At 40.8% G+C, this 25,134-nt stretch overlaps 2 protein-coding genes across 3 annotated transcripts in view; both read left to right on the top strand.

The window, feature by feature from the left end:
* The window catches only part of nkd1 (NKD inhibitor of WNT signaling pathway 1), a 31,021-nt gene extending 20,916 nt beyond the window's left edge, over positions 1-10,105 (top strand). The window contains exons 5-10 of the mRNA XM_044030955.1: positions 1,873-1,976; positions 2,098-2,193; positions 3,684-3,831; positions 4,684-4,765; positions 5,222-5,349; positions 5,853-10,105. Coding sequence (XP_043886890.1) covers positions 1,873-1,976; positions 2,098-2,193; positions 3,684-3,831; positions 4,684-4,765; positions 5,222-5,349; positions 5,853-6,379 — 1,085 coding nt within the window. The 3' untranslated portion in view covers positions 6,380-10,105. The remainder of the gene's footprint in view (positions 1-1,872; positions 1,977-2,097; positions 2,194-3,683; positions 3,832-4,683; positions 4,766-5,221; positions 5,350-5,852) is intronic.
* An 8,997-nt stretch (positions 10,106-19,102) lies between these two features.
* On the top strand, positions 19,103-25,003 carry nod2 (nucleotide-binding oligomerization domain containing 2). 2 transcript variants are annotated; one of them, XM_044030008.1, is made up of 11 exons: positions 19,106-19,295; positions 19,483-20,031; positions 20,565-20,691; positions 20,903-22,682; positions 22,834-22,917; positions 23,003-23,086; positions 23,156-23,239; positions 23,319-23,402; positions 23,542-23,625; positions 23,720-23,803; positions 24,043-25,003. In XM_044030008.1, the coding sequence occupies exons 1-11, from the start codon at positions 19,251-19,253 to the stop codon at positions 24,113-24,115; spliced, it is 3,078 nt and encodes a 1,025-aa protein (XP_043885943.1). In that variant the 5' UTR covers positions 19,106-19,250; the 3' UTR covers positions 24,116-25,003. The 2 variants fall into 2 exon arrangements, with proteins under 2 accessions (XP_043885944.1, XP_043885943.1); XM_044030009.1 differs by lacking the exons at positions 23,542-23,625; positions 23,720-23,803; positions 24,043-25,003 and having other exon boundaries at positions 19,103-19,295; positions 23,182-23,239; positions 23,319-23,396.
* Positions 25,004-25,134: the final 131 nt, after the last annotated feature.

The following is a 25,134-nucleotide window of genomic DNA, read 5'->3' as shown; positions in this document are numbered from 1 at the left end:
TGCACACAATGTTTCCTTTAAGCACCTCAGATGATCAAGCAGCGGGACCCAAAGTGTTGCTCCTCTCCAAAAACCTGGTGAAAGCTCCTCAGGATGACGCCTTTCATTTCTGGCATTTTCCAATATCCAGGGATGAGACAGGTCCGCTTTGATCTGCCTTGGATCGGGAGGAAAGAAATTGGGCTGTTGTGTCTGCTCTGTTGGCGAGCAAACAAACAGTGTTTCAGATTTGACTTGGCTTAATTAATTAGCGATTCTGTTTTACAGCTGGTGTGATCCTTTTCCAAAAAGGTTTGAGAATGGGACTTCAAAGTGTGGTGGGAGGAGAGAGGAGAAGAGAGGGGTGGGGGAGGGGGGTGTCTGTGGGGTTTTGGGTGTGTTCATGGACTTTAAAGGGCTTTGATTGAGGGAAGTAGGATGCTTAAGCAAAGGAAATGATCAGAGGGGAAACGATGGCTGTGGTTGAGAACTGACACAAAAACAAACAAGTAAATATTTCTGGATAACTCACACACTCCCTAATGACTGACATGTACACCGTCCATAGCTGAGATAAATGTTCTCTGTGTCTGTAGTCCCATGTTCCAAATGTGGGTTTCGAAGCAAAGCGGTAACACGTAACACTGAAGTATAAGCACTCATCTTCACTGAGAGGTTTGTTATTTTTATCTACCTGGGCGGACCACTGCATCAAACAGTGTAACTACCATGTTATGTCAATCACTTTTAGTGATTCTAATCCAAACACCGCCAAAGTTGGCACTGCACATAGTGGTGCCCTTAATTAGTCACCTGCCAAGTTTGAAGCCCGTTGGACACTTGTGGGATTAACAGACAGACAAATGTTCCTTGCATGTATAGATAGAATAGTTGCCAGGTAGTTTTTTTGAAACAAGGAGTAACCATATTTGGAAAAGCAAGCCTGATGGAGACCTCATCCATTGCTTGTCTACTTCAGTAAATAAATAAGTAAATGAATAAATGATTGAATACATCTGTGGATTTTATGGATTGATATCAGATCATCAAAGTAAAAGTCTATTTTTTGAACTCAGTCTTAGAATATAGCATAGAGTATTATTACACAGTGAACTCTTAGTTGAGCCTTGATTTGACGAGATTTTGCAGTTTCAATAATTATCAGACAAAATCACAATTACATATTTTCCCCAAATCTTTTATATCAGTTGTTGCATCCAACTGCAAAGCATTATTTACTGTTGTTTTATTGACATTTTGGACTCGAGTCACAGTTTTGATGTTCTCATCTTACAGGCCTTATTTGAACTGCAGTTATCAAGTTATCAAACACTGCAAAAATAAATGGCTCAACCAAAAGTTCCATGGTGGATGCACTTTAGATTGTTTTATGATCATGTTGTTTTACTGAACCTTGTTCTTACATGACCACAACAAGGCCACAAATCAATCTCTGATTTCTTGGCCACGTTGTTTTGACATGAGACTGTGATCCAAATTGTGCTTTCATTTCTGCCCTTTCCTTACTGTTATTACAAGAACTGTAACACACAAGTCCAAATGAAATTCAAAGGACTTCTTATTTGTGAGCTGTGAGTGCTGTGTATGTAGTCCAACAAAAGCTTCAAATATATTAAATAACCAGTAATTATCTTACATTTGACACAAAAATACAGCCCAATAAACAGTGCAGACAGTGGCTGTTATGGATTTATTTCCGATTTATAAGAGAACTTGTATGCACAACTTAATTTCTGCTGCAAAGCTCAGAAGCAGGAGTCCATGAGCAGCACTTGAAGGCAATGGCATATCCTCAGGTTATGACTGCACGCAACATTTCTATCCTCAGGCTCACCCTTTTATCTTTGTGTGTGTTTGTATGTGTCATTGCAGTGGCTTTACCCCCAGAGAAGATAGACAGCTGCTGTGTGGAGGAGAAGATGCACGAGAGGGTCAGCCATTCTCCCACAAGGCCACAGAAACAACTCCAGTTTGAAGTGAGTGTCAACACTAAACAGGGCATTTATTACTTCCCCTGTGGCAATGGTGGGACGTATACAAATGATCGCTCACATGCACAGTGGATGGTATTGATGGTTCAACGTTGTGCCATTTCAGGAGTTGGAGTGTGCTGTGTCCATGGAGGAGGATAACAGACAGGAGTGGACTTTCACCCTCTACGACTTTGACAACAACGGCAAAGTAACCAGAGAGGTAATATCCACCTGCTGGGTTTTTTAATTGCATTACTACAAACTAAACACTATCTATGTGACATTTGTATTGCACACATTTATAGAGACTGCCAAAAGACTGGTCAGCAATTGGCTTGTAAAATCCCCATTTCATTTTACTTGGAAATGAATCAATAACTTCATTGTTAGCTTTCTTCTGGCTTTTGTGGTCCTTTAAAACAATGTGGGGATAGAAGTTATAAACCTTTAACCCAGTCTCAATCCTAAGAACCAAATCCAGCACAGTCTGTGTGTTCCCGCTTCTGTGAGGTACCTCGTGTCTAGTGTCTGCCTGGTACAGATCTAAGAGAACATCCAGAAAGGCCTGTGTTTTTTTGAGAGCAACTTGAAACGGAGAAGAGAGACTGGAGCTGTCCTCTGTGTAGTTGGGTGTGCAGCTTTTTTTGCATTGCCTGTGGCTCCACAGCTCATGAGAGTGCTTTCTTCTCTAACTCTTTTTTTGTATTACCCGATCACACAAATGAAAAAGAGAATGGAACCAAAATGATACAGAAAGATTGTGTTTTTAAAACCAGTATGTGGAACCAGTCCCTGAAGAATTCATAATAGTCCTTTTTTACTGTGAGTCAGAATGGCACAGGCTTAACTCTCAGCAGTTTTGTCAAATGAGCTCTGATGAAGAAGCTTCACAAAGAAAAACACTGACAAGATATTAGAGACTGTAATCAGATTATTTTACACGTGAAATGTCTTAAGTTTGCTCTAAAACGATCTAGCACTATTGCTCACACCCAGGAGGGAGTCATTAGCCAAGTGTTGTGCATAAAAGTGCAAATAATTCTTCTTAACTACCACAAGAGACATTTTTATTTCATGTGCAATTTTAACACCCATGGTTCAAATATGGTTCAGTTACCCCATTCTGGTTTTTGTGTTCAAACACGACCCTACCCTGTCTCAGCCACATCCTCCATTCAGCCTCCATCAAGTTTTAATTATCTATCCTGAAATGTTACATTTAACTCTAGTATCCACGTTTCTTTGTGCGTGTACTTGAAAACTACACAGATGCTGCTCCATATGCAGATGTGATATCAGAACAGCGTTGCAGAATTGAACAGAGAGAGTGTGGAGCTTACACAGCTGTAACTTTACTGACATCTCAGTCAGCCTCCCCTGCCTCTGTAAAGACATTTCTTTTTATGAATTTATACCTTGCCTCTACACCCAGTCTGATCCCTTCACTTGGAAAGCAGAAGTAAAACAACTGACATCAATGTGTTTCTCTGTTTTCTGTCATCTGAGTCACTTCTTTAAATGCCAAGCAAGCAAGATACATGCTCAAAGCTACAGAATTTGGAACTCTTGATATAAAAGTGATACCTGTCTTCAACTGTATGTTCCCTTTTTTTGGTTAAACTTTATGATTAATTGATAAAAGGAAGCTGCATATGAAAAAGTCCAGATGAAACACATTCCCTTACAGTCTGTCTCTCTCTCTCTTTACAGGATATCACCAGCCTGCTCCACACCATCTACGAGGTCGTGGACGCCTCCGTCAACCATTCTCCTGGCAGCAGCAAGACGCTGCGAGTCAAGCTCTCCGTGGCACCTGATTCTAGCCAGCGGTGGAGGAGTTGTACACAGGGTGCGGCAGGTAAAGCCTGCATTAACACAGTGGGTGGGGGTGGAGAGGAAGAGAAGGTGTTTTAGGGTCCCTCTTGTGTTGCCTGCTGTCAGCTCAGCCAGAGATGTGTTTGTTGTCATGCAGAAAGGCAGCTGCTTCAGGCCTGTCAGAGCTTTGTTCCATGTAGTCTCTGCATCGCTCCATCTCTCCCACTCAATGGGGTTCATTTTTAATGATGGGGGGAGTGACAGAGCCAAGAGTGGGCCCCCTCCCTCAGCGCCTTCAAATACTCTGAAAGAAACCTTAAGAGATGTGCTGAGCTCTTTTGATAACCACAGCCATTTTTCTTTTCTCCAAAGTTCCTTTTTTTTCCTCTCGTCTCCCCCTCTCTCTTCCTGCCCCCCTTCTCAGAGCTGCTGGGAAAATATAGCTACGCTCAACTTAGCTTTTCTCACTGATGACTTGGTAAACAAGTATTCAGTGAAAAAAAGTCTCTCAAAAAGTATATATTCCTGTTTGTTTGCATCCTATTGTTTCGGCTATAAATATCCATCAAATGATTTTACATTGAACAAGTTTTGAAAATATCACCAGTTCCCTTCATGCTAATTTCAAAGGGTAATCAGATCTCACAGCCTTAAGAAACAATTTCAGAAGTCTTTCATTCCATGCCTTATAAGTGGCTGGAAGTTGAAAGTAGAATAAATGAAGCATTGTTGTTTTTGATTTTCTATAGTCCTTCAAAGTACAAATCCAAAACAAAGGTTGCTTTCTTCTGAGGCTTGTGTGACTGTTGTCATGTGTGTTAGTGTGTGTGTGTGTCTGTGGCTTCTCTGTGTAGTTCTCTTTGATTATAGCCCTCTGTCTTTCACACATACACAGACTTGTCCCACCACAGAGAAAAAAATGATAAGTCTATAGAAGACCCCAAGACTACAGACAAGAAGACTCGAGCTCTCCTAAGGTAAGCCACCCCCCCCCAAATATTTTAGTTTTTTTATAATTAGAAGTTGTGGTGTCAACAAAAAGAATATTATGACGTTTATTATTACCATCCTATATAATTCTGTTTTAACTCTTTGAAAACTAGAAATCATCTCACAAAAAGTTTCAAGTAGCAGTTGTTTTTCACACACTTGGAATCTGCGCTGCTCATCTGGTCTTAAATTAGTTTTGCCCAAAGTGACATCAACTGTGCTAAGGAGCAGTTGACAGGGGAGGGTAGCGTCAACCCTCTGTATAGACACTTAGAGCTGAGCTTCAAACCTATGATTTTCTAGTTACAGTCTCACTTCTGTAACAATTACACTGCTGCTGCCTGATCATAAGGAACACTTGTGTTACTTTCTCCAAACACTACCATACTGAGCCCAGCTGACCTAAACTGCAATCTAATGAAAGGTGCCGCTTGTGTCCACAGGCGCCACCACAGTGACCACCACACCCAGCCAGGCTGCCAGCGCCACTGTGTGGATGAGAACCTGGAACGCAGGAACCACTACTTGGACCTGGCAGGCATCGAAAACTACACATCCCGCTTTGGAGCTGGTGAGTGGACTGGGGCCAGGGGTAAGGAGGGGGAAAGGGGAGGAAGAACCACAGACCGTGGGCCCTTTGAAGCTGCATCCAGGGGCCCTCATTATTGCGGCACCTGCTTGGAGCCATTAGGTAGCATGACCAGCACGCTGAGCTCGTCGCCAATACAAACATCTGGGCTCAGGCAAGCACAATATGTCAAGTGTTTAAGACTGAAACCCATCAACAGAACAGACTGTTGTCAAGTGAAATATTAGGTAGAAGCCTTAATCTGATGGTAAGTGATGACATGTGATTAGTTTAATATCTGTTTTGTTAGGAGAGTGCTAACAGGAATGTGTCCTGAGTCACAGTGTGACAGAAAGAGGCCACCTGAAATGAATCTGCCAGAATCTTGTCATGGAGCTTTTCAGCACATCTTTATTAGTGAGCAGTAAATTATCATTTTTTATTTTTTTTTTATTTTAAGGGAATTGTTTATCTCCGCTAAAATATCACCTATGTGTGTCTCACAGCTCCTATTCCAGAGCCGGCAAAGGCAGAGCCACAGACCCGGTCATCCAACCAGACTCGCTCTCGCTCCCATGAACCGGAAAACGGCCACACCCATTCCCACCACCGCCGCCTGCAGACTATTGTGGACACTGTTGCTTTGGAAAGCCTCCATCCGCCACGGCAACGCGGCCAGGACTCAGGGAAACACGGCCTCCGTTCTCCTAAGGCCTACATCCGCACACCTCCTGCTCAGATCAGTGGGAAAGTGATGAGAAGTCGAGGTGTTCCCCCTCCCCCTGCCCTGCCCAGCCAGACCCCTCCTCACCAGTCCTCGGCCCCCTACCGCAAGCACAAGCAGCGGTCCAAGGAGAGCCACCGTGCTCTAGGCCCTCTGGCAGCTTCAGGACCGGTGATTGAGAAGGAGCAGGTGAGGGACCTGCCGAGTGTGCTACTTTATGAGGGTGCACTGGCACAAGTCGTGCAGCGGCACGAGCATCACCACCACCATGAACACCATCACCACTACCACCACTTTTATCAGTCCTGAATGTCCACCCTGTCTGGACACTCCTCAGCACTCCTGCAGTCCCCACAAAACCAAGCCAGACCTGAAGACACTGGTGGCAGTGGGCTTCCTCCCCAGGAAGCCCTTGAGTGGCTTTGTTGGTGACACAAGACACAGGGAGGAGGGTGATGGGAGGGGCAGTCCAGTGCTGATGTGTTATAGAAAGGTTGGTCAAACATACATAAGCTAGGATAAGCAGCAGGACTGAGGTTCACAGCTGGGACCTTGGAGGAGGAGGGATGGAAGGACAGAATCAACAAACCAGCTCAGAAGCTCCTCGCCCCACGACCTTGTATCCCACTACCAGATGAACTCTACGGCTTCAAACCAGCACCACAACCGTTCCAGACCACTAAGCTCAAAGGTTTTCAAGGAAACGGAGGGATGAGCAGGAGGAAGACTGGTGTAAATATGAAAATATATGAAGGAAAATAGGTAATACAAGAGCAGGGCATAGAGCTTGTGTGTGTGTGTGAGTGTGTGAAACGTTGTTTGGATATGTGTGGGTATAGCAAGAGTGAGCGTGCATGTGTGTGTATGTGTGAGTGAGTGTCACGACACTGGTGTCTGTTGAAAACCACTTAAAGTGCAGTCACGGGTGCGTGATTATTTAAAGTTGGCTGTCAGGCAGGTTTTTCGAAGATGATGAAGATTCTGAACTAAGCACACAATATCCCCGTAAGCAAGTTCAATGGGAAGGAAAATGCTGAAGTGTTATAAAGTAGAAAAGAACATAGATCCCAAATCTGCTGCTACCTCTAATTTTATTCTAATTGTTGTTATAATGGTGACTTGGACTCGGCATTCAGAGGTAATTTTCTTTTCAAAAAATGTTTTGGAAGAAGAGGAAATGTGTCACGATCTGCAGTACTGCGGTGTCGAGAAGCTCCTTACTTTTACTAACTTTTACTGTACATAAGGTATGTATTGTTATCAATTTTACAAGCTTTATTGATAATGTGATATCTTTATATTCACAATCTGAGGCTCTTGTTTGCTTCCCCACGCAACTGCATATGGTAAGACCACTAGGAGGAGCCCCATTTTGACTAGAAGATGACTTTATCGCTTAAGTCTCTTAGCTCTCCTCTCTTCATTTCAACATTCTAACCATTGATGAGATACGTGACTGTGACCAAGTAATTACGGCTGAATGACTAAAACCCCAACTCTCAACACAGTGCTGTGCGGTAGCTTATGTAGAACAAAAAGGATTTTCTTTCATTTACGTGGCGATACTTTTGAATACATATCAAAGCACGTTACTTGAGTGTTCATGTAGACTGTTAATAGTGTGTAAAGATAAGTTAGCCACACCATCAGCCTTTTACCCATTTAAAAACATTAACCACAACGCTTCAATTCTTCAATTCCTGGACCTGGACAGTGTTTTTACCCAAAGGTTTAAATTGCAAGGCTTAGTCCCATGATGCACTTAAAAACAGAATAATAGAGAGCATTTGAGTCGGATAAAAGCTGAAGCCTTGTTACACTCAGTCAGTCAGAAGCTGCTTTCAGACGTGCACATAACTCTGGAGATTGTCCAGGCAGTATGTGTAAACACAAATGTCTGCAGAAGTTGCTCCAGAGATTCTCCTGCGAGTTCCGGAGTATCTAGGCATGCAGAAGGCACCTTGCTTGTCGCGAATGTGTCTCATCCAGACAATGTCCCACTGCATTTGTCATTTGAAAATAGCACATTTAGGAGTATGTGTCTCTGAACCAAATCTCTGCACATAGAGGGAGTTCATGTCTGAAAATAGCCAGAGTCTGATGTATTTATTTATCAGTATGGAATTTGGCCATTTTATTTATTAAGAGTAGTTTTGTTTATTTCTTTTGTAAAGAAATGGTTTTGCTGACTATGCTTTTAAATTCACACCCGGGTGTTGTCATGTGTCTGTTTTCTTTCTGGTTTTCTGACATCAGGGCCAGACAATTTCTCCAGTGGCTCTCTTGTGCAGCCCCTGGCCCAGGGTCACATGGGTGCTCCCTGTGTTTCTGTGGCATCCTCCTTTCCTGCAGCTGTCAGCAGGTCTTTCTTTGTGGGCTCTTTCAGCTGTCTCATTCCTCTGGTGCTGGATAACACTCAGCCCGGCCCGCAGTCTCCACTAGACCCATAATTCATCACTGCTGCTTTCCTGCCAACAGGGACTGTCGGCTCATCGTGTCCCACAATGCTCCATGGGTGCTACTATAAACATACAGATGTTGATTCTACTGCAGCAACTTTTGGAGCAGTGAGAGTTGAAAGTGCCTTGCTCCAAGGTAGATATTAAGTAGCAGACTTCATACCCGAATTGTTCAGTATTTATGACGGTAATCATTTTGTCCCAAGCACAGCAATGTCCCCCTCACAGCTGCAATGCTTCCCTTTAGCATGAGGCACCAGTCAGGCGGGCCATCTCACGGGACCCAGTGGTTTTAACGATGTCATTCCCCAAGGGGATCACAGCTGTGATCCATACTTCAGCTTCCTCACCCCCCACGCTGCTTTTCTTAGGCAACAAGTCCATGCCACTGGACACCTTGTAACACTGTAACTCCTTTATTCCACTCTATCCACAAACGGTGCTGATATGTGTTTGACGCTAAATATAAGCAGTGTGGAGACAGTTGTTTGGACGGATGGAAAGTAGGTGACTGTCTGTCCAGCAGGGAGGCTTTATTTGACACTGCGAGTGACGGCTACTGGAGGACTATGCGTGAACAGCTCGGTCAGGTTGAAATAATAATAAAAAATCATTCAAACAATCCGTTTTATTAAAGACACACCTCTTTTTTTATTATTTGCTGCCTGGTATTCATAAAATTGCCCTGACATGAAACTACAAATCACACCTCAACAGCATGTGTTAAGGGTTGGGAACAAGGTTTAATTCCTTAAATGAAATTAAGCCTTGTTTTAATAACGTGCTCTCAAAGCCTGGTTCCATCATGGTCTCTCTACCCCTTCATCCCTCTTCTGTTATTGCAGTATTTCTATATTTTCGGAGGGAAACAAAGTTCTCGTGCAAATGTTTTTGTAATTTTTACATTTCAATTTTTATTTTATTTTTTTTATTTTATCAAATTATTGATTTGAGGACAGGTCTTCACTTTAATCTATCAGGCTATGAATGCCTCTTCTTGGAAACGATAAAAATTCATGCCGTACAAATTGGTCTAGATTCACTATCTTCTGTCCTGTTCTGTAGGATACTCAGTATCCAAAGCCATGTCTCTGGTTACTACAGTATCTGTCACACCACTAATATTGGCATATCAACATTATTTTAAAATCTGGTGTATATATTTGACAATAGAAAGGTTTAATCAGCATCATGTAGAAAGAAAGTAAGTCTTATTTACAATGAATTACTGTTAAGCTATCTCACTTGCCTACTGTCAATTTATATAATCCTACTTTCGTATCCGCCATGCCAATCTGACCCGGCAGAGACGAAGAATTCTCTGACCATGTCATAAGCTGCTTCTCTTTCTCTCTCTCTCCTCAAACAGACTCACTCTTACTTGGTATTTGTTGAAAAGGAAAATTGTTTAGCACTAGCTGTTCTTTCCCTCCCCCCTCCCCCCTCCCTTTTGTATTTCCATGACTTTTAGTTTTTATAGATTGTATTTGATTAATTGCTTTATTTATTTGATAGCAGATCTGTGCCAAGGGAAATACCCTTTTATTAAAGTATGAACCTGTTCCTTATAAAAATGGCTTTTTGACTCATTTGACTTCACCAGTATAGTGCATATATCAGTGTGCTGAAAACACAAAGGCTACACATTTTATTCTTGTTGAACATGGCTGCATTCATTTAATTCTTTGCCTTTCAGTTTTCAAGAATGCCAAAAATGTGTCCATCCATCCATCTCTGTCCTCCACTTGTGCTGTGCAGAGTTGAGGGGCCCTGAATAGGTCCATGAGCTAATATGTTAAATCTGAAACCATAGTCACATCTTATGCCAATTTTTTTGTGTCGGATTACAAAAACGACTGTATCTACCGATACCAATATTAATCCGGTACAGTCATTTTAGACCATTGATGAACAATGAAGCTGTACACAGCACATTTGTGCTGAGTCATTTCAAAGACGTAATTCTAAAAACTGTGCAACAAATATTGTTCTCTCCAAAGGAAGAAAGTAACAGCCCAAACATGACTCGGCTAAAATGCCTTTTGCTGATTTTTATTTACATTTTTAACATGTGATATACAGTATTTTTGGATTGTATCAGAATCTATATTTTTATCTGTCCAATGTCTAGTGATTTTGACCAATATTGGACCGATACCGTTTCCCATCCCTAGTTTTCAGCTAGAAAACTGTGTTTAAAAGGTAAATAAAATAAAATGTATAGAATTCTTTAGCAGGCATACGTTTGTTAAGCTGTCATTTGTTCTTCCTCATGCCTCCAGTGGCAGCCATTTCTTCCAGTGATGGCAGTTTGCTGACAGCACACATGCTGAAGTCAGCACTGGCCGAGTGTCAACCACACTTCAAAAAACCTCAACTATTCATTTCAGGTCTGCTATTGTACCAAATCTTCTTTGCATTGTTTTCAGTTGTAACTTAAATAGGATCGCCTGTTTCAAATGACTACATAAAACTGTAGTGTAAATACTTTTTTGTCTTTAATCTTTAAGGTAATGAAGGCTATGGGGGGGAAATGTGTGTTTGCAGTGAAGTAAAGCTCCTCTCCGCTATCACCTTGGTGTCACTGAAGGCTCCCAAATCTGGCTGACCACAGCTGCTCACCACGCCACGCTCTCTACATGCACACACACTTTCATCTGTGGCTTAACGGCTTACCTCGGGTCGTGGCAGCCACAGAGAAGCCGCCTCTCGGCAATGTGATACACTTCCCTCTCACGAACATGTCTATTTGTGTAAGCGAGCCAGTGCAGGGCTTGTATCGTCATTACAATTTATTTCGATCGTAGCACAGCTTACCGGGTTGTTACTATACGGCTTCGCACATTTTCAGCTATTAAAAGAGTTTGTTATCACTGGTGTCAAGTAAGTGGTTGCAATCGTAATCACATGGTATTTACACTTCTCTAAGATTATAGTAAAATAATTCATATACCTAGTATGAGAACGGTTATTTTAGTTAGGATTTAAACTAATCCCAGGGGTCTGCAACAATAAATGCATGGGCATTCCAACTTTATGTTATAATAAAACCCTATGTGGGCATGTACTTACAAGCACTTACTAAAGTTCTAACGCTGGAGATTTTCAAAAATATAAAAATATCTGGTTTAGATCCTGCCAACACTAATTTCTTTGTCTTTTAGCTTATTGCTTGTAAACTAAATGTTTTTTTCAGTATTGAATCCCTAGACAGAGTGCATAAGATAGAGTCACTCAAAGAAATATTGTTTCAAAAGAACTTGGCAAACCTTAGAGATCCCATACTCGCTCTGTATAAAACTGCTTTGCCATATTTGCTATAACCACTGAAAGTCGTGTCAGCTCAGTCCAAAAGTGAAAAATCAACAAATCTCTCAACCCTGAGAACAAATTTGACTTTAAACCATGAAAGCATTGTGGCTGTTTTCTCCGGGTTCTCAGGAGAATGGATAGTTGTTTGTCTCTGTATGTGGCCCTGTCATGGACTGGCGATCTGTCCAGGGTGTTCCCCGCCTATCGCCCTAGGTCAGCTGAGATTGGCACAGCACCCCCAGCGACCCTCATGTGGAGGATAAAGTGGTAGAAAATGGATGAATGGATGGATTTTCTCTTTGCATCACACTTTTTTTGGGTGAAATGCCGATTATGCACTCAATCCTTTGGGAAGCGAACGTCATCTTTGTTCTTTTGGGCGATCTTTGAGGTGATAAAAAGAAAAGCAACTATAAACTTAAACAGCACCTTCATTCCAACCGTCTTCTCCTGCATCTTCTTTTCTCTGTAAACTTGGCACTTTTTATTTTTTATTTTTACATGTTCTTAATTTTTTTTCACCCTGACTTTGATCTGTGGTCCTTCCACTCGTCACATATGTCGGTAATAGCCTTGGTGTTCATGGAAATCTTCTACCTCGACTGCAGGGTAACGGTTTGATTTGCATGCATTCACACTTTTTGAAAGGACAGCACTGGAGACAGTGTCCGTCTCATCTTTAAGCCTTCCTGCTGCTCAGTAGCTTTAGTTCAGGACAGTGAAAAGAAGTAACAGGTGTAGAACTTGTTCTAATGTTTTTCAAACTAAAGTTTGCTGGACGTCTTGAAGTGAGGCAATCTACGCTTTCGTCCTACATCCTTATTTGCATCAGTCCTGTACAGTAGAGCAGTTTTAGGTGAACTTTAGGTGAAGTGCAGCGGCAAAAAAAATCGAACTCTATAACCAGAATAAGGAGAGCACTCGTCCTTTAATGTGAAAACCGTTTATTTCATTGAATAAAGAATAATAAACACATTGCACAAAACGTTTTTGAAACAATTGTCAACTTTTTTTTACATGTTAAATTATTTTATCCATGCACTTGTGCAGCTTGTGTCATTTTGCAGAAATGACACCAGGGAGTCTAAAAAAACTCAACAGCAAATTATGAGTTACAAAAAAAAAAAAATCCATTAATTATTTGACATGCACAAACTAAAACTGTGTAAAAGTGTAACAGTCGAATATCAATCATTGATATAGGTTTGACAAAAATTAGGAAATTCATTTCCCTTTAGGGGCGCCGCAGCAGGCAGTGAGTGAGGAAATGATATATTTTGTGTGTCAATTTTCCTTTTATTAACACACTTTTACCAAGCACAAAAACTCAAAACTTAACTGAAGATTTTAACCTGTGAATACTTCTGTAGTTGTACAATAAATTCAAAATGGTTGACTTCTTAAGTGTTGGATTTAGGCCATTTTTAAAATTTACGCTGATCTTATTATATGAACCAGTATCAAAAGTAACAAGAAGAAAGTCAGCCACTTTGAACTTTTTGAACCGTCATACTTATCCTCCAAAATCCTCCTGCTGTGTTGATTGGCATGCCTTTCATATATGTGGTCATATTTCACTATTTCGCCCATTAGGGATGAGGTTAGTACTGGCGACCTGTCCAGGGTGTACCCCCCCTTCCATCCCACGTCAGCTGGGATTGGCACCAACGACCCCTAAGACACCTCATGTGGAGGATAAAGTGGTAGGAGACGGATGGATGGATGGATGGGTGGAGATGAGGTTAGTGTTCCTCTCATGAACATTGTACTATCTACCCCACACGTGACACCTTTATTAATAGTGTGATGGTGCAGACTACTGGAAGAAGGAAATGACCACATTTTTATTTTACTGAATGTTTCACTATTTGGTCCAGGCCTGATATACATCAGACTGATGTTGGTTTGTTTAAAACATGGGATAAATCAAGAATAAATGGCCTTTTACGTTTAGATTTACGTATGCCCTTCTTTGGAATTTTAGAGAATAATAACTCTGGCTTTTTCCATATTTAGAGCTATGAAAATCTCTGTGAGTCATGGGAAAATCCAACATCAGGGAAAACTGTAATGGATAAGTCGCCTCTGTGTGATGCATTTGTGTTGTTTGGAGACACTGGTAACAGCAAACGTTCTTTCGGGTATAAATAATCTGTGTGTAACCACTGGCAAAAAAGCAATGATACTGACTTAAATATGGGGAAATGAGAGGCTGCCATAATGTGTTATGTGTGCTTTGTTTCCAGCAGATAGGCAGGGAGCTTTGAAGTGTGGGCTGGCACAGCAGGGTGCGAGCTTCTGCAAAGGCAGGATTCTAAATGCTGAGGGATGAGAAGGACATCAGGTAGTCTATTACCAATACAGGAGCAAAGGGGAAGGCAAATCCAATGATAATGTACATCTGTTCCAGTGAATTTAGGGGCTTTGAACATTTTTTTCATGTGGGCTAAGTAGATCCTTTTTCTTACAGAATCTAGGAACTTCAAAGCAGATTTACTTTGGATAATGCAAATGATCAGAATATGCCGACTCCTGCCTACTCAAGACCGCGAGTTAAAGCCAATCGGCACGGCAGTCTTTTATGTGTGGAAGGAAGGGCAAAAATAAAACTCTTCAATTGACCCCTAAAGTGTTAAAGTTCAGTATGTATGACACATTTTCATTTCAATGTGACTTTTTACTGTCAATATCTCCCCGTGTTATGTCTGACGAAATTATAATTAGGATTAAAAATTCACCCACTGACGTGAGGGGGGTGGGGTGATCTCTTTGTTCAGCTCTGATGTCGTTGTAGCTGGGACAGGGAGGTGGAGTCTATATTTGTCTGTTGGTCCAGCGAGTTTTAAAAATCAGGCCCCACCAAAACATGAACGAAGAAATATCAGTAAGTGAGCGCCTCCAAACACCGGTTTTACACTTCTCATGTGTCTTTACCGTACAGTATTACTTATATCGACGAGGAAAGACAACATACAATAACACCATAGTCATCTGCAGAAAACATTGTTAATTTAAGCGAACAATATTTCAAATGTGATTGCTTTTTTCCACATTTTATTTTTTAGTTTACATGCATATTCAATTCAGTTCAATTCAGTTTTCAATATAGTGCCAAATAAATATGTATGTCAGTGCCTGGAACTCCAAAAAAAATAAAATAAATGAAAATAAACTCCATTAGAGTTTATTTTTTGTTACTGTTCTCTTTGCTCCTGTTCCCTTTTACCATTTAAATTCCCCCATAAAATGACCTTCAATGAGTTGAAACGCCAGTTCTATAGAGGAAATGCCATTTGCACTACCACATTTATAATACTTCAGCCAAGCACCTTTAAACTGGGAATATCGGTATCAATACAGAGGTTTTGTGTTATAAAACCTTTGTTTGATGGTCTTCTGCATATCTTGGATGTAATGTGTGGTTATTTGATTGGCTGTTTTTTCTGGCCATTTCACTCTGACCTCTGACATTAGAAAGCAGCCAGAGTCCAGAGAACTGCTGCTCACTGGATGTTTTCTCTTTTTCCGAACTATGGCTGTGCATGAAAATTCCAGTCATTTCTGAAACACTCACACAAGTCACCTTTCTTTCCCGTTCCGATGCTCAAATTGCAAGTCTACGTGCAATTCGTTTCATTAGTTTTGGCAGATTATTTTAATTAACTTGTAGTTGAACAAGGACAAATTGGTAAAAAAGAAACAAAATCTCAATAATAAAGCTTAGCCACAGTTTTGTTTTGCTTCATTAGTGCATGATTTAATATGATATTCCGTATGGAGGGCCCTGTTGCTCCATTTCCTTATGGCTAGCCTAAAGTGTGTGTGCTTTAAATAATAAAAACTTCTTTTTTTAATGTCACCTCCAACTCCTCTACGTTCAACACCAAAGTTAGTCATACTCTTTTTTCGCCAGTTGTCCATTCACTTCATTTTTTCAAAGAGCACAGTTCAATCTTTCCAAATTTCAAATCTCCTCTCTGAACTTCTAGAGACTGACTCCAGACTTTTAGTGATGGAAAATGAATAAAACAAGGCTCTGGAAAGTTGCATTGGTTTTTAGTAGATCATTGGAGCTCTTTCTTTTTGCAACATCAAAAGGAGCCGCAGCTCTTTGATGTGGCAGCATGCTGTTTAAGGTACAGAGTGAATGGAGAGATGTCAAGCTGCAAGGTGCCTCTGTAGTTTACGTTGAGTGCTGCACAGAGCTGCAGATGAAAGGAGCAAACAGAGTTTGATAATGAATGTCCAACAAGTAGGGCCCATCTCAGACAGCGCACACTCAGTGGGGTGCCCATGCTAACCTTGAGCGCAGCACCCCAAACCTCAGGCAGATATCGGAGAACAGACTCCATCCAACTTTGCCTCTCCTGAAAAAAAAAGAAAAAGGTGGGGGCTCTCAGATGTGTGAGCTTTAATCCACCTGTCAATTAAAGCCTGATTGACACACACACCCATGCATGCGTGGTCACACCACACACATTCGCTCCCTTTAGTCAGTTACCTTTAAAAGAGATCCTCTTCCTCTGCTGAGAGCCTCTTTATCTGACTGTCGAGAGGTTTTTTTTTTTCTTCTTCATCCTCCGATGTTCAGATTAATTTCCGGCGTGAATGGTTCATTGTTACAGGATTGCTGCACATACTGATCTTCCTCTAATGTCTCCATTAATCACATGAACGGATCAACCTTTATTCATCTTTCCGTCTGTTACGAGAACAGGTTGTTAATGTTTAACAGGTTTGTTTTTTTTACATAACCCCGCTAATGAAGTGAAATTGTTCTTCATATTTTAGAACATCGTAATAAAAAGATCTCAGTGCTCGTGTATAAAGTAATAGGTGAGGTATGTTTTTTTTAAGTGTGGTTATATGAGGCACTGGCACATAGTCAGCGATGACTGTCGGGAAAAAAAGGCTCACATGATAAAATCTACAATGCTGAAGTATGCTTTACCTCTCCATTCAACAACATTTACCACTCAGAAACTGAGGTTTATAAACCACTCTCACTCTCCCGCACCAAAGTCAGAATCAGCTTTTTTTGCTTGCTGGTACACAGGAGCTGCTGGTCTAGAGAAAACAGAAAACAATACATTTAACTTTACTAATGAACAGTGGATTTTGGTGCAGGAAGTGTGAGGTTTACGAAGTGACACAAACTTTCGTTTCCAGGCAGAAAAGGCGGTCAAGTGGTGTGAGAAAGCAGTGGACATTTAAGACTTCTGCAGTGACAGATTTTATTAGGTGAGTCTTTTGTTAAGTGGCTACAATCTGTTTTTTCCTTCGTGTCCCACTGACAGCCAGGTTTCAGTGACGGCAGAGACTGTGTCTCAGACTGGTTCCCCATGACAGCAGCAGGATAATGGCTGCCATCAGGTCATATGTTGCAGTGGAACTAAGAAGAACATCATGCTTTTTGGTATGTGAAGGGTGCCCCGGTTCACTAACACACTTGGGAAAGGGAGGGGAAGAATGAAGAAGTCCTATATTCGTTTTGTGTATCTTGCTTATTTCTCTTTGTTTCAGCTTATGAAGTTCAAGTATGGATCAAACAGTGTTCCTGGCTTGCTTAGATTGTGTTGTTTGCAGTTAGTCCTTCTTTTAAAGTTGTTATATAAGAGTCAACCATATGATGATTATAATGTTTTCTGAATATGAACGATAGTTAAATCATACCTAATTAGGTGTGCTTTAAACTCACTTGCAGATTTACGTCAGAACACACACAGAAGATGACGTGTGCTCATTTTCTTCTGGGTGTTCTGAGTCTCTGGCAAACCAATCAGTACGTATGTGTACAGAGCACCTGGACTAAAACTGAGCTCATTGCATGTGCTTTTGATTTGCAGAAAGAAGCCACAGTGATGAAGTATCTGGAGCCAACGTAGTGTATATTTTTGTAATAGAGAAGAAACCAGCACTGACCTGCAATGACATGCAGTACAGGTGAGACTTTAGGTGAGATACTGAACTGACTCCATACGAAACAAGCCCCATAAAACTGAGAAGTAGATTCCACAAGCTAAGTCTAAGTTAACTTGCGTGAGTGTGTCTCTTGTCACATTTTTCACTTCAAGTGAAGACTCACTACTACCATCAGAGTCCAAATATTTCAGTCAGAGTGAAGGAGGTTATATCGTCAAAATACATGACGTTTGAGCTTTCTTTTCTTTTTTTCCCATGCTTTGACAAAGTGTTAGGAATTTAGTTGCAAAGGGAGCAGGAATACTTAGAAGTGTATTTTGGGACTATATCTGTATTTATTCTTAATCAACAATTTCTTGCCTTCTACTTTCTCATCCATCCAAATTTGTCTGGAGCCCCTACTGTGATTTGGATGACAGATCCTAATGTTGGAGCTTTGTACAGGATGCCTCACAGAGAGTACTTTGTGTTACAGTCCCCTTGGTATGGAGATGTTTCTTAGGCATGGAATGAAGAAAGAAACAAAGAAACTTACTTAAAAAAAAATTTATTCCTATGTGTGTCTTTGATTATGCATGTCATATGTGTTTGAGGATTTTTACCCCACAAGGCACCGTGAAGAAACTGTCATGGCTCTTACAGGTTAACAGATAAGTAGGACCCAAACACAGACACACACAGCAAGTGATGATGGTCAGGCTTACAGACCAATAAGATAGATATAACATCTAAGAATGCAGGAATAGGGAGTAAGACATTTACATCTAAAACAACGTGCTGAATCACTATAGAATTATTTTCCATATGAATGTGTATACAAATTCTCATTACCTTCTACAAACTCTTTAAGAACCTATCAAAACATGTATAATAACACACTAATTTGTTGTTGTGCATAAATAGAGGTCTTGGGGTTGCGGGCAAGACCACGGAATAAAGAAATCTCCCAAAAAGTTGAATAATTCTCTCCTTGTTGAACAGACGAGGCTGGTTCATTTAAGTAACAGTTCCATCAAGTGGTTGCATGAGCAAATTACAACCGCTAAGGACCTACTACTGTTCCAACATGTATCTTTCTCTCAGTGTATTTCTAGAGGTAAAAATGTCTTTGTTGATAGTCCAATAACTTCTGCTATTTAAATTGCATAATTAGACTGTATGCCTAAATATAGTGTCCTTACCTCAAGCAAGTACAAAATGGCAGGGCAATATAGTGAACAATAAGCACTGAGGCAAACTACTGTTGATATTTAGCTTTGTATAAGAAGAAGTGACTGGCACAATATTTATCCATTTCAAAAAAAGAATTGCATGATGATGTCATACAGTGAATAGCAAGATAGTCCAGTTGATCTTGAAAGTTAATTCATTTTGCTGACAGGATTGTTTCTCCATTTTACAACTGGGACTGAGTAGCAGAACAAGTTTTGTTTTGAGCTGAAGAATGAGGAAGAGACGAGTCTGAAGTTACGCAGTGCTGTACCCAAATGACAAATGGAGTGAGGAAAGCTTTTTCCTGTGGAGACTCGAATGTAAGTGATAATTCTTAAATAGCCGTTCTGTAGTTTTTAGGTGTTTAATTCCTTTCCTAAAACTGGTCAATGCACTGTAACAACAACAAAAAATCTATGGTGTATTTTGAACATGCATTTGATGCCAAGGCACAACATGAGTGAAACTGAAGCAGGAGGCTTGTATTGACGTGATAATATGTGACAGGTGACAATGAAGCAGCAGATAATCACGTTGGATGTCTCTGGAAATGGAAGCAGGCAGTTAGACAGCATGTTTGCCCAGGAGCTTGTACTGAAACAACGGTCAGAGCTACTGCATGCATTATGCAGCAGTGGGTCAGCTGAACATCTGGAAAGAGTTCTGGATATACTGTTGGCCCATGGGGAGCTCATATGGGAGGAGTACCAGAACATACAAGTCCCAGGTAGGGCACTGTATACCAATGCCCGACAGTTGCTTGACCTGGTTTATACAAAGGGTGTGGATACCTGTGAGGTCTTTCTCTATGCTCTCAAACAAGCCCTGCCAGAAGTGCAGGTTGCCGGCATTACGTTTTCAGGATGCTGTGAAAGTCCAGAAGAAAACATTACTCAGAGCCCATCTACTCAGACTCTCCTGACTCATAGACCAAGCCTTATCAGGAAGCTACAAGGCTGCATTGATGGTGCTCTCGAGGCTCTAACTGTGTCAGGACACTTCACATCAGGGGACTGCGATGAAGTACGGATTCCTATATATACCCCCTCTCAGCAGGTACAGTAAATAGTTCATGTTTATGCAAATTTTTACATTTTGGCTTGACAGCATTACAACTGTAATTGATCTAGTCGTGAAGGAAACAGCTTCTGGTTTCATGTCTATGGTGGTTTATCTCAATTTTCAATCTCACAGAGCATCATGCCATTATTTTAAATTCCTCTGGCATGATTCATAACATAACTGAGATGTCAGCAAACCAAAATGAAGATCCTAAAGATTAACAGCCATCTGTATTTTTCATGTGTGGGTTTATATTGATTATTTCTTGAAAAATCACACTGACAGAGTTTGGACAAATGTCTATGAATCAAACAGAAAAACTTTTCTCTATTTGTTAAATGTAATTGCTTCAAATACATTTAATACTAACTGTATTAGAAATGCATTTGAATCCAAGGTATTTTTAAAGACATAGTTTACATTTCTGGAATGTGCTTTTTACGTATTTTTTTCCCCACAAGCTAAGATGATAGTTATGATGATGAATCATTGAATCATGAATCTTTTGCCATTCACATGTCGCACAGGCGAGGCGTTTGCTGGATCATGTCAGACCAAAAGGCGAGTCAGCGGCAAAGGTGATACTGCATTACGTTCAGCAAAATAAGGAAACTGAGTCGTCACTCACCCAAGAAAAACTGCCTCTGTCAAAAGGTATTTTCCTTATCGTAGGCTTAAAAATATTTTGTTATAAATAGCAGTGAAGGGGAACTTTGTGAAAGCTCAATGGCAGCTGCTCTTCATTGTTTAAACCTGTGGAGTTTCGTTAGGAAAATACTGGAAGTGGCTCATTCAGAATTGTGAACTGTATTCATTTCCATTCATTTTATTGACATTTATCAAGTGTGTGGGCTTTCTACTACAGAGTTCTTAAAGTATCAGAAGAAGCTGAGCAGCTCTCTCTCTGCTCAGTCCCACTTTCTCAGTACTTATGGAGGGACAAGCCACATGCCATTGGATGACATCTACACTGAAGTCCAGCTGGAACTAGGTCATGATTGTGCTGAGGCCCATGCACCTTTGGGCCTGGAGGACATAGTTGGCACAGCGGGTACTGTGAACGTGGAGGCTGACACAGTGCTTGTCTCTGGGGAGGCAGGTAGTGGGAAGAGCACCTTACTCCAGAGGCTGCACTTGCTTTGGACTCGAGGGACAGCTCTCCGGGACTTTCTGTTTCTGTTCCCTTTCAGTTGTCGCAAGCTGAACTCAGAACACAGGGAACTGTCGGTTCAAGAGTTGCTGTTTCAACATTGCTGCTGGCCAGACAGGGAGCAGGAAGAGATTTTTCAGTTCATGCTGGACCACCCACATCTCATCCTTTTTACTTTTGATGGCCTGGATGAGCTCAAGCAGAGCTTTTCAGATGAGCACAGACTCTGCTGCCCAACCCAGCGTGCACCTGCTCACATACTATTATTTAACTTAATTCAAGGTTCCCTAATGAAGGGGGTGTGGAAAGTGGTAACTAGTCGTCCAGAGGCAGTGGGGCCTCTACTGAGGAAACACCTCCGCAAAGAGGTCCTCTTGAAAGGATTTTCCCCAAGTGAGATTGACTGTTTTGTGAAGAAGCATCACAGTGACCCCACCGTGGCTGCAAAGATTTTGGAGTCCCTACAAACAAACACAGCTTTACTTGGACTGTGTCATAGTCCAGTCCTCTGCTGGATTGTCTCACAGTGCCATAAGGAGCTTCTGGGCTGTGAAGAGGGTAAACTACAAACAATCACAGACATTTACATGATGATCTTACAGCACTTTTTACAGCACCACTGCCCCCTGAAGAGTTCTGTGGAGATGGGTTGGTTTCAGAAGCACCTTAAAACCGTCTTGCATCTTGGACAGCTCGCCTTTGATGGAATAGGAACCACCTGTTATATCTTCTCATGTACACACCTGGAGACATGTGGTGTAACAGAAAATGATATCTGTATGGGCTTTCTTGTTCAAAGCAAAGATATGTCCTCCTGTCACAATAAACACTATGAATTCCTTCATGTGACTTTGCAGTGTTTTTTTGCTGCTCTGTACATCGTTTTGTCGGTTGACACTGACCGCTTGACCATACTTAAGCTCTTTGAGCTGCAGGACAGGAGTGAGACAAGTCAGAGTAACAAATGCTTCGGGGCCTGTTTGCGCACCACTAACCAACATGTGCGCCTTCCGGGGGTTGAAGCTACAGCAGCTGAAAAACCCAATCTGCAAATCACAGCCACCTTTGTGTCTGGACTGCTCTCCCAACACTATCGAAGCATGTGGCTTCAGTGCTGCCCCCAAACTATGATGGAGAAGAAGATCAAGCAGGTTTCAAAGTGCCTGTCCAAAGGCATGCAGAAACACTTTAAATCTATCCCCCAACCTGTAGCGGGAGAGAAGAAGAGCATGCATGCAATGCCAGGCTTTGTTTGGCTAATCAAATGCATCTATGAGATGCAGGACATCAGAATCGCTAAAGGTGCTGTCACTAACCTGGAGGTGGACCACCTGAAACTGACCTACTGTAACATTGGCCCGGTAGAGTGCACTGCACTAGCCTACGTGCTCCAGCATTTAAAGAGCCCTGTAGGCCTCCAGCTGGACAACAACACTGTAGGCGATGTTGGAGTGGAGCAGCTTCTTCCCTGCATGCACATTTGCAATTCTCTGTAGTGAGTATAAACTCTGAATTATTATTATGTTAATGTTGCTTTGTTAAACAGTTAGTTGTATGAAGTATAGTGAACAAGGTCTCTCTAACAGCATTTATCAAGGGTAATAAAGCAAAACAAAAATCTCTGTCCTTTATCTTTCCTCTTTCAGCCTCAGAAATAACAACATTACAGACAGAGGAATCTGCAAATTGATTGTTAAAGTTATCGAGTGTGAGAACTTCCAGAAGATTGCGTATGTACTGTTAAGATTATTAATAATAATAGGTTACAGTACAATTGATTGTTACAGTACAAATGATATTTTTTTTTGTGTGTAGGCTTTTCAACAACAAGCTGACTGATGCTTGCACACAGCACTTTTGTCATCTTCTAAAGACCAAGCAGAATTTCCTCTCTCTAAGGTCGGCAGCGCATTTCAACAGTCATCAGGTGTGATTCTGAAATTACACTAATAACTAATTTTCTCTCAGGCTGGGTAACAATAATATAACTGCAGAAGGAGCAAAGCAGCTTGCAGAGGGGCTGAAATGCAATCATTCGCTGCAGTTATTAGGGTAAAAAACGTCATACAAAACATCCATGCATCCTCTTGGTGTTGCACTTCAATTTACTAACCTTTGTTTGTATGCTCAGGCTTTGGGGAAATAAGATAGGCGATGCAGGAGCAGAGGCCCTGGCCAGTGCATTAGCAAACAGCAAAACTCTGTCATGGCTCAGGTAATACTTTCTGTAAATATTGTCACCTCAAGTATATTTAAACACAGAGTAGACGATATATTGTACCACCGCCATTACATAATGACAACAAATGTAAAAATAATGTGTGTTTGTTAAAATATTTTTCTTCTATTATCAGCCTGGTAGGTAATGGTGTTGGGAGTGCAGGAGCATGTGCCGTTGCTAATATTATTAAGCACTGCACATCACTAGAAGATATTTGGTAAGTGTCTAATGAAACTGATTCAATAGTTGATCTGTCATTTGAATACTCGCTATACAGTAAACTGCCCCACCTCTTTCATTTCCTGTAAAAGGCTGACAGAAAACTGCATAACAAGAACTGGAGTGGAATGTCTGATTCAAGCCCTAGAACACAATAAGCATGTGAAGTCAGTATGGTATGTGAGTTTTACACTAACAAATAAAAGTTTGAAACCATTTCTTACGTGGTTAGTACACATTGGTGGTTTTGTAGCCTGTATTTTGGGTAAGTCATATGTAGCTGTGCTTCTAGTTTCAGTGCCAAGAAAAAGCTTGCTTTTTACTCTGTATCGTATGATGGAAAAATGTACTTCCTATTTCCAAATTGGCTGTGCATTGTTATTGACTGATGTTGCCTTTTCCTTTTACACTACAGGTTGAGAAACAATGATCTCAGCTCTGAGGAAGTAGAGGAGATGACACAGCGTGAATCAAGACTGGTTTTCTGATTTTGTTCAGGGACCATGTATTGTCATATTGTAAATATTGTCATATTTTATATTGAATGTGAAATGTAGATGCTGCTTTTTACACTTTATTTGGATACACACATACATACAAGTGTATTTGCCTATGTCACATATCAACCTTTTCACTACTGTTATTACGAGCACTACTTTGACTACTATAATATACTGTAATAATAATAATAATAATAATGGACTTGGATTGTCCTTTATTTGTTTATTTGAGCTATATTTACACTACTTTTAGTAGTTACATGGTAGCTATTGTTAAACATTTTACTCAAAGCACAAGATCATCTTCAAACATACACTATATGACACATTATTATTATTAAAACCCTGAGCTGAGTGTAAAGGAGAACAGAAACTACAGAAAGCACTGAGAGAGAACAAGCCTCTGCCAAGGTTGCAAAATTTTACATATTGTCAATAAACTATATGCAAACTGGTAAATTCTGATTCTGGATCTGGATCGCCACCAAAGTCACACACACAGACAAACAAACGAGCCAAAAACACAACATCAGTGGCTGACCCTATCCACTATCACACAAAAAACTCTTAATATGTTACATGTCAAAGACACAGATCAAAGTGGTCAGTGAAGAGAAAGATAAGTAAAGTAAAATAAATAAACATGAATAAATAAATAAATAGACATTTGTTATGTCTGTCAAGTGTACTATCATACAACACTATTTTGTCAGTGAAAGTAACTTATTGTGCATGTTAAACATTTTTATTGTTAATTTTCTGACAAGCTGCTGATAATTGTAATTTATTTTTAGCTATGCAACATTTCAACTGTTGATCTGTTATAGAATATATGCATAAGTTATTCATTGTTTTAAAAATAAAAATTATACAGTAAACCCCCATCCAGACTGTTTTTTTCTGCCCTCATCTGCAACCTAACTAGCTGCCATCCGTGGGAAAACCCCACAGAGCGGGACCTTCGTACAGACACGACAAACAACCAATCAAGCGCTTGAGAAGGGAGC

Source organism: Solea senegalensis, linkage group LG7 (genome assembly GCF_019176455.1).
Source record: "Solea senegalensis isolate Sse05_10M linkage group LG7, IFAPA_SoseM_1, whole genome shotgun sequence".
Lineage (NCBI taxonomy): Eukaryota > Metazoa > Chordata > Actinopteri > Pleuronectiformes > Soleidae > Solea > Solea senegalensis.
The sequence above is the reverse complement of the archived record's forward strand: the minus strand, read 5'-3'. Positions and strand labels throughout refer to the sequence as shown.

Coding starts and splice junctions, on each gene's coding strand:
- nod2 (XM_044030008.1), top strand. CDS start 19,251: ATGACAAATGGAGTGAGGAAAGCTTTTTCCTGTGGAGACTCGAAT. Junction 22,918..23,002: donor GAGAACTTCCAGAAGATTGC/GTATGTACTGTT, acceptor TTTTGTGTGTAG/GCTTTTCAACAACAAGCTGA. Junction 23,804..24,042: donor AAGCATGTGAAGTCAGTATG/GTATGTGAGTTT, acceptor TTTACACTACAG/GTTGAGAAACAATGATCTCA.